Source organism: Apis laboriosa, unplaced genomic scaffold (assembly GCF_014066325.1).
Source record: "Apis laboriosa isolate Shangri-la unplaced genomic scaffold, ASM1406632v1 scaffold91_cov154, whole genome shotgun sequence".
NCBI classification, from domain to species: Eukaryota; Metazoa; Arthropoda; class Insecta; order Hymenoptera; family Apidae; genus Apis; species Apis laboriosa.
The window spans coordinates 153,083-162,816 of NW_025224773.1; the positions used below are offsets into that span (position 1 = coordinate 153,083).

Below are 9,734 nucleotides of genomic sequence, written 5' to 3' on the forward strand. Positions count from 1 at the left end.
AGAAATAATTTAAGCCTTTTTAAATAATTTGAATTTATCAAAGGATTGAAATTCCGATCTTAAGAAAATGGACGCGTTGTCTTTGTACAAATTAGGCAAAAAATGTTTCGGTTTGAAAATCGAATAAACGAGTGACGATATAATTTATTCGATGTTTAAACCAAAGATTAAGAAGGGGGAACAGACACGGAAGCTATATGAATAAAATAAACGAGTTATATGTCTGTTGCCGATGATTAAAGAGATATTAGTGAAAAAGAGAGTGTAAGAAAGAGAATAAGATATGATTAAAAAAAAAAAAAGTGAATTAATGTAATGACATACGATTACTTTCCACATGTAAATTTCAATGAAAATTGTATTTTCAAGCGGGGGTACCGTGTCATAGACAATACTTTGATAACAAAAAAAAAAAAAAAGACAAAAGGAGAAAGGAAGAAATATGACGAGGATGAAAAAAAAATTTTTCTTCAGGAAGTAATTGTCCGGTGCTCCCGAGAGAAAAATATGGTTTATTTTTTCAATACTCACAATGGTGTACATAAAAAACTAAAACGCGTTTACATTGATGTAAACGGTGCTGTAATAAGAGAAAAAGAAAATATACAAATATGCGATGAATATTGAAATTAATTGAACGAATCGACTCGAACGAAATGTAAAAAAAAAAAGGAAGCGAATGAGAAATGAAAGAGAGATGGTAATTAGTGATTCTTTGATTATTTTTTATAATTATTTATTTGAACAAAGAATGCATTTTGTTTTCTTTATTAAAAAGAACATTTTTAATCTTTTATGTTAGATTTGTTTTTCTCTTGAGTTGAAGATTTTTTTTGAGATTCTTTAAATATAAATATTTTACACTAAGATCTGTTAGACTGTGCGTCGGTTGTGAAGAAAACGAAAAAGGAAGGTAAATATGTGTAAATAAAAATTATAACATTATAAAATAACATCTGAACTTTGAACGATTGAAATCTTTTTGTCATACGTTTCCTCGATTTTCGATAGAAACGTCAAGCAAAGTATTAAATATTGTATTATTATTACTTTCTTCCTAAATATTTTTCATCTGGTTATTAAACTTTTTCCGATTTATAAATCACAACGTTTTCACTTTCCTAAAAATTATGAATTAATGTTATAAAATTGAAAACGTTAATATAATATAAAATCTCAGATATAATGTTATAAATGCACTGCGAAAATGTCTTCTAAAACTTTTGAGAATTTTATGGAATGTAATAATATATGTTTATTTCTGTATGATACGTATATATATAAGAGAAAAATAGAAGGAAAATACAAATCTGTGAAGGAACCTGTGTATAAATGTAACTGTATTAGCGCGTGTATGTACATTTAAGCATCGACCTGTATAGAGAAAAAGAAAAAAAGATATATACATATAATTATAAAATATATAATGATCTTTATGGACGAAACGAGTGTCTTCGAATACGAATGCTGAATCCTCGAGACACGGTATGTAAGCCTTGATAATAAAGACCATGTCTTTTTGAAAATTGTCATCCGCGTTCTTCGAATTTAACTTAATTATAAGTTACTAAAAAAGAAAAAGAAAGGAAAAAGAGAGAAGAGTAAATACAAATGGGAAAAGAAATAATAATTGTTTATTTTACTATTTCACGCATCTATACATTGATACCTAACATAAAAAATTGATATTTCTTATCACTAATTTATATTATTTCTCATTTATTTTTGTAATATTTTTTTCTATTAGTAATTTTTTAGTTTTTATTGATAAGTTTTTTTAAATTAAATCAATTTTTGTAAAATTAATTAACAAAATTGTATAATTATCTTATTTTTCAAGGCATTTAAATTTCATTCACAATTTGTTATTTCCCACTTTTATCTCAGATAATCCGTAATTTTTAATTTATACATTTTTATATTTTTTTACAGGCAAAGAATATCCTTCTCTATTCGAAATCTTTAAAATTGCTCATCTATTAATTTCCTTATTTATCTATTAGATTAAAACTAAGTCGCAAGGATTATTCCAGTCTTTAAACCTCCATACTAATTTCTCTTTTTTTTTTTTTTCCTTTAGATTTCATACAGTGAATACTTCTCAAATCATTCATCAAAAAAAATAGAGTAATAAAAAAATAAAGATAATTTAAATTTAAATGATCTTGAAGTATTAAGCCTTACTTCTGCAGTTTATAAATGCTTACACAAGTTAGCTTTCAATCTTTCTCATTTAAAGATACATGTCCAAGTTCTTGGAATCATGAGATCCCAGAAATCATCACGAGTCGATGGACAATTAATTCTGGCGAAATACTCCATGCAATACAAGCTGACCAATACTCCATTGCCGACACTCAGGCTGAACCAGAGGAACACGTTTCCGGCTGATTTTAATACGAATACCACCGTGAGACCAACAACACCGAACAATAACAATAATACAGGATAAAAGAAACGAATAGAGAAGCTGAGGATGTACTCGTGTATGATGGACGAGATGGCGAAAACCATGCACACGGATAGTGTCTTGTTCCTAGGTGTCAAGATCTCGTACATGTCCTTGTAGATGTAAGTGTACAACCAATCGTGGACGACGATGTTCCAGGTACGATAATAAGCGCTATAGCAGATGGAGTTCCACCAATCCTGTAAATATGATATAATATGATTTTTTTGATGTTTTATCACTGTCGAATTTAAGTTTTATTTTATTTAATTATTAATTAAATGATAATTCATTATATGTTTAATATTTTAAAGAATTTTATTTCAATGTTCAGGTTTGATCATTATGAACGTAAAGTCCTTGAATCAATAAAGATTTCATGGAATGGAAAGAAAGTTGTGATAAATTGAAAGAAACTATGATGAAATACGTAACTATTATAAACTTGGATTAATGATTCGATGTATTGTAATTTGGATGACTCAGCTCTTGAAAAATTTCTTTTATGAGATTTTAGAAGCGTTTTGAGAATGGAATTTCAAGGATTCAATGATTTTTGCAGAATATATATGTGACGAGATAATTTTATAGATATGATATATGAAAATGGATTATAAAATTTTTATTATATAGAATGTTGATGCTATTAATGTTTATGAGATAATAGATATGATTTGGATTTAAATGGATAAATATTTGATTTTGAGTGCAGAGTATAGATAGATTAACATGTATATAATTTATTAAGAAAATTTAAGCGATTTATATTTATATAATTTTGAATAGAGAAAAATTTTGATATAAAGTTTGTATTGAAAATTTCTGTATTTCTATCTATAAAATTGAAATTATTCAATTTTTTTGGCTTAAACTTATAAATATTTTTCAAATTATTTTATATAAAACATTGAATAAAATATTTTTTTTAATTAATTGCATATATATAAAAAATTAAATTAAAAATAAAAAAAATCATGAATGAAATTTTAGATTTTATTAGAAAAATATTTCAAAATTAAAATAAATTGTTTAAATTAAACTCAAACTTACTTACTTTATAAAACATTTTGTCGGCAAATCGCAATAGTTCAGCGAAAGCATTCATCCAACAATGTAGAAGAAGATAAAAGCCGCAGAGAAACATAAGAATTCCGGGCAACATCGAGCCAAGAATATTAAGTGTGAGTGTTCCCAACTCAACCGGTTGTTTCCCAAATTCTCGATAATTTGGATATAACAAACGTTCATAGAGAAGCGCCACGAAAAAGATAATTGTTAATACTTCAACGAAATTAGTCAGGACAATATTCCATCGAATCTTTTTCGCTCTAAACAATACAAGTAATTATTTACAATTTATTTATTGATTGAATTTCAAAATTATTATTACAGTATTTTTAATTTGAAAATGACAACACAAAAATATTAATTTCTTTTCAAAATTTCAGAAAGAAATTTTAAATATAATATATATTTTATCAATTTTAAAAATTTTTTAATTAGTAATAATGATATTTCTAACATAATTTAATATCATAAAATAAATATGTAATTAAAACATTTTTCAACATTATTGTTATGAAATATCTTTTAATATTTTGAATTTTTATCTTAAAAGGAAATTCATACATAATGAAAGTAATAAGATACATCTCTTGTTACTTATTAAAATCATCAATTATCACATGTTTGAAATATTGATAACATGATGATAATAGTTATCAATATAGTACATATGTATCACTTGTTTTGATATTTAAACAGGAGAAAAACGTTTAATGATAATAAATCCTTTCTAATAATAAACTTGAATAACTCTGTATATATTTTTATCATTATTTGTGTCTTGATTTAATTTATTATTTTAAAAGAAAAGGATTAAAAAATTATTTTATTTGAATATATGTTTATTGAAATATTTTGTTCTTATAGAAAGAAAAAGAAATATTCGTTATAGACCATTTTATTTTAAGAAGATTATTAATTTTTTTTTTAATTTTAATTGAATGAGTATTCAAAAGAAATGTATATTTCATTATAGATTTTATGAAATATAATATATATCTTTTTTCTAAACGATTTTTTAATTTAATTTAAGTGAATTCTAATAGTTACTTAATAATAATATTATATTTTTGAACTTACCTAGGATATCTGTCTTGATAAATCAGCGTTGGCACAAACAGGAAATAAAGATATTGAGAAAAATCAGGTAGCTGTGGTATTGATGTATCTGTATGAGGTTTGTATGATAAAAATCTTGGTGCAACACTCCTCACGAAGGCATGAGTTTTCATCACTAATCGAATCTAATAAATGTAAAAAAAAAACATTTTTTGTTTTTAATTTATGTTGTTAAAATTAATTATTCAAAGTTTTTCGTGAAGTTTGCATCTAATGATGAAAAAATTTTTATAATTTGATCTTACTTTATGAAAGAAGATTTTTTGGATATAAATCACAATGAAATAGTTTAAAAGTTGAAAAAGTTTTAGATTTAAATTGTTAATTTTTTTTGTTGTATCAGTTTTCAGTATAATTAATAAAGTTAGTAGAACTTTTTAACTAAAACTTTCAATAATATAATAATGATCCTCATTCGATGAAGAGAATTTTTATTTATTTTTTTTAAAATATAATGAATTAAAATAGAAAGTTCATTTTTAATCAGCTTCTTAATCAACTGTTCAAATATTAGATCTTCTATTTATTTTGTTTAGTGTATGATTTAAAAGAATAGTATTTAAAAAATCAAAATGAAAAATCAGATCAACAAGAATTTCTAATGATAAATAAAATTAAATTTTTGCTCAAATAGCAAGAATAAATCTAAATAAATTAATAGGTATTATTGAATATATATTAAATATTAAAACATTTACTTGTTCCATAAGAATAATCATGCTAGACGCCAATGGCAAGTCATTATCTAGTACAGCTCTGGTCGGAAGTATGAAGAACAAGGTCTGATAAAGAACAATGCCTGCCAGCCATCCATAATCCCATATTTTTCTGGTAAATGCTACAAAATTGAATACGAGATATTAAGTTACATTTTCACTGAATTAATAATGAAGAATTTTTTGTTTATGTTCCATATTAGAAAAGTTATTACGGAATATTTTACCATGGTTTTTATTAATGAAAACAGTTAGTGCTCTTTAATAAGTTTCTTAAATTTATTAAATAAGAAAAAAATAAATAAAATAAAAAATAAAAAAATGAAGAAACAAATGTAATTTCGATATTTAATTATAATATTTCAATTAATAAAATATTTTTAAAATTTAGGCATTAGCAGTGAAAATTCCTTGTTTCTTGAATGAGAAGTTTCACTGAAAATGCATCTGTAGAATCAATGTCTTGAATTTTATTTGAATTGCATTTGATTGCATATTTGCTTCAAAAAGAAATGAATCGAAATTGACGTACATTTAGGCGAATACTGAAGACGACGAGTAGCCCAACAATAGAAAGCAGCATAAACTCCCAAAACTGAAATTTTCATAAGGGACCAAACATATAGCACTATTGGAAATTTGGCAAAACCAGCTCGTACTGTGTCTATACCAAGATTAGGTCTAAAAAAAATTATATTGGTATTAATCAATTATTTTTATTATTTTATTTCAAGATATTGTTCATCAAAATTCGAAGTTTTTTCTAAACTATCCAAAATTCTAATTTTTTAAATTTTTTTTTATTGACATTATATTAATTTCTATTATTTTAAATTTTTCAAATTTTTTAAATTAAAAGAAAATTTTAAATTAAATTTTTTAAGTTAAAAGATTTCTTTAATAACGATTAAAATATCAATTAAAATATTTCATATTATAATTTTTTTTATTATTTTTTAGATAATGATTTTAGATTTTTTAAATAATTGTAAAATTTCAGAAAGTAATGATATAAATTGCAAAGGATAAAGTACTTGTGTACTTACGAGCCCGTGTGTCTAATATCGTATACGGCTGTGTGTATTAAAAGAATTATCAATGTTGCTACGAAGAGATTGTAAAGTGTTCGAATATGTTTGATTTCGTACAAATCAGTCAATAAAGAATTTCTTTGAAGAAATTGCTTGGTGGGCAAAGTATTTTCTCTCGTTGATTTTCTGTGAAAGAATTAAACAATATTAGTTCATTCTGTCAAAGAATTAAATAATTAATTTATTTGTAATAAAAATATAAATAAGATTTGATAAGTATAGATAATATACTTTTTTTATTTTATTAATATTATTTACTTTTATTCATAATCAAAATTAATAATTTATGTTAAATCAAAATGAGATATTGCGAAAAGAAAGGAAAAATATAAATCGATATTAACTCTTAATAACAGCTTTAAGAATTCCAGTACACATGCACCTAAATTCAATATATATACATCACTTTTTATCGTTTTTTCATGATGACATGGATAAAAAATTATGATAACGTAAAAGAATTTTATTTAATCTTTCATCTCTTAATTTTGTCCATTTATCTATATTTGAAAGTTCTCTTATCGTTTAAATATTTTATTAATATATGAATTTTCTAAGAGAATATTTTGTATATTATTTATCGATCATTTTATGAATATAATATTTAAAATTTTTTTTTTTAGTTTTCAAATTCATTATATTTTTACATTTTTATATATTTTTATATGACCATATTTTTAATTTTTCAATTTTATTAACCTAAAAATTTCTTAAAATATTTGAATACATATGTTTATTTTATCTTCATGAAATTTTCAATTAAATATCTAGTTTTATTCTAAAAATTTTATTCGATTATCTATATTTATATAAATGATTCTATCATGAAAGATAAAATTTATTATTAAATATTGGCAATGTTAGTCTATGTTAGTTTTTTTTCATTTTTTTTATTCTTCGATATTATTTTTCATATTTTTGGTATAATGTTACTTTTTTTTGTATATATATATATATTGTATATTGTATATAAACATAACTGGTAAAAGTAAATGTTTGTTCAATCAGGTCAAAGCGGTTAAGTGCTCGTGCACTGAATGGTCTTGAAATTAGATTTGTTTTACAGCCAAACGTTCATGTAGATTATTCATGTAAAAATTATTACCTATCTTTTTTCAGAGAAATTATTATATTACTTCCTTCTTACCACTATGTGAATAATGCTATTTCTCACTAATGTTGTATATTTTAAATATTTAAATGAAATTAAAATTAAAAAAAAAATTCTATTTTTGAAACATGAAATTAATTTTTTATATTTAAAAAATTCAATTTTTAAATATTCAATTTTTAAATATTTTATCAAGAATTTTGAACCAATATTTCTTTTTCTCTTTGAGTTTAATTATAGTTGAATTCATATCAAATAAAATAAATTATTTCAATTAATTTAAAAGAAAATTTAAAATAAATTATGTTTGATTATGAATATACTTTTGAGAGATAAATTTGAAATTACATATAGTAAAAATATACAGTAAAAAAATTACAATTAGCGTAGTATACAGTGTAAATTGATAATAATATGAGAATAACACCAAGGTTTAAAAGCGATTATATAATTACGTTCTGTTAGAGTATTTATCCGAGTCAACCAGATCTTTCAACTCATTCGAAGCAATTCTGTTTGCTACTTCCGATACCATATCATTCATTCGGTTATTGACAAGCTCTAAAATGTCTTGCCTGATTTCCTGTGGAAAAAAATAATAATATTTTATATGTACTTATCGTGTATTTGATCTATAATATCAAATAATCAATCAATTCAAACGAATAACGTTTCTAATTGATACTTTAATGCTTTTATAGCAATCATTTTGTATTTTAGATCAAAGATGATTGAATGATTGAATTTAAAAATTCAATAATTTAAAAAATTCAAAAATTCAATATTCTAAATTATTGCTATAAATAACAATAATATCGATATTAATTCAATTCAAAATTTATTATAAATAATAATTTGATTTTTCATACCTGCATTTGTTCCTGTAATTCACTGAAGATAATGTCACGCATCAAATTTTTCTTCGGTTTTTCCATCTCTGTAAACACAATTTTTATTTTTCGTCATTTTAATCATGCTGTATCTGATTAGATTCATCTATATTAGATTATCAAAATATAATTGTCTTATATACTTCATAAGGAAAATTTTATATTTACAATAACATAAGAGAATGATCGAGATTAAATATCTCATTAAATGATATAATATCTTAATTAACCTGTCTCTTAAGAATAAATATTTCTTTACAAACAGATTCTTCTCAATAAAAAATATGAAATAATATTTTCTTTTCTCTATCATGATCACTTTCATAAAATTTAAGGAACATCTAATACGATATCTTCTTTTAAGAATAATAATATCGATATTAATTCAATTCAGCACGTACCTTGTTTCATCACATCCTTCACATTTTCGCTCGGATTCTTATTCAAAACGTGTTGTTCCACGGTTACGGTTCGTTGTTCCATTTTTTCCCTCTTAAATCTTTTATTCAACCATTTATCATCTCACATTTACTAAATATCTTTACATACGAAGGAATCTCGCAAAATATACCACCACCACCATATATAGGAAATCATTCATTCATAAAATATTAATATAATTTATTTGAACAAATGTCACGAAATCTTATATTCGACACGAAAAATCTCCAATAAATAAAATTTATTGAATTACACACTGAATATTTTTTATTTTTTTTTAAAATCGATTCGAAAACGATGAAGAAAATTTATAAAAAAATTTTTTAATCTTTAATTACTGATGGAGACGAATCTTCGATTATTGGAATTGATTATAAACTAACTGTAACTTAAATTCAAAAACGAGACGATTTAAAAGATAGAAAGAGCGTTTACTCTGTACGAGACGCGAACTGCTACTGAACCATCGACCGGATCGAGAAGAATATTAGAAACAGACCGAGTCGTTTCAATGCTTATCGAATTTTTCAGTTGATCGCGCCGTGGTAGTCACCCGCGTTTCTTTCGTTCAGAGCCTCATCCTTTGGTACATGCAAGTGCATGCGTACTCATGACTCGTTTCCATGTTACCATCTCTTCTGATTAAGTAATTGCAACAGCGGCTCGATTGAACTTTTGCTGAATTTATCGCGTTCGTGGCGCGAACAACGCCGAGATGCGAAGATGTGCAATTGAATTTATACATTTCAATATATTGTTGAAAATTTTGAATCTTAGAGATTAAGAAAGTTCGTTCAAGAATTTTCGAATGTAGTAACTATTTTCGTAATTCAAAAATCATATAAAAACTTT

General features: G+C 24.0%; 1 protein-coding gene across 1 annotated transcript; it reads right to left on the reverse strand.

The window, feature by feature from the left end:
- Positions 1 to 1,638: 1,638 nt before the first annotated feature.
- LOC122719619 (sterol O-acyltransferase 1) lies at positions 1,639 to 9,412 on the reverse strand. The gene is made up of 9 exons (XM_043945580.1): positions 8,843 to 9,412; positions 8,421 to 8,488; positions 8,007 to 8,134; positions 6,396 to 6,566; positions 5,882 to 6,030; positions 5,332 to 5,471; positions 4,595 to 4,758; positions 3,504 to 3,777; positions 1,639 to 2,649 (listed from the first exon to the last, which is right to left on the reverse strand). The coding sequence occupies exons 1-9, from the start codon at positions 8,922 to 8,924 to the stop codon at positions 2,230 to 2,232; spliced, it is 1,596 nt and encodes a 531-aa protein (XP_043801515.1). The 5' UTR covers positions 8,925 to 9,412; the 3' UTR covers positions 1,639 to 2,229.
- Between the last annotated feature and the right edge of the window lie 322 nt (positions 9,413 to 9,734).

Coding starts and splice junctions, on each gene's coding strand:
- LOC122719619 (XM_043945580.1), bottom strand. CDS start 8,924: ATGGAACAACGAACCGTAACCGTGGAACAACACGTTTTGAATAAGAAT. Junction 8,489..8,842: donor GAAGGATGTGATGAAACAAG/GTACGTGCTGAA, acceptor TTGTGTTTACAG/AGATGGAAAAACCGAAGAAA. Junction 6,567..8,006: donor GATAAATACTCTAACAGAAC/GTAATTATATAA, acceptor ATTCTTTCACAG/AAAATCAACGAGAGAAAATA.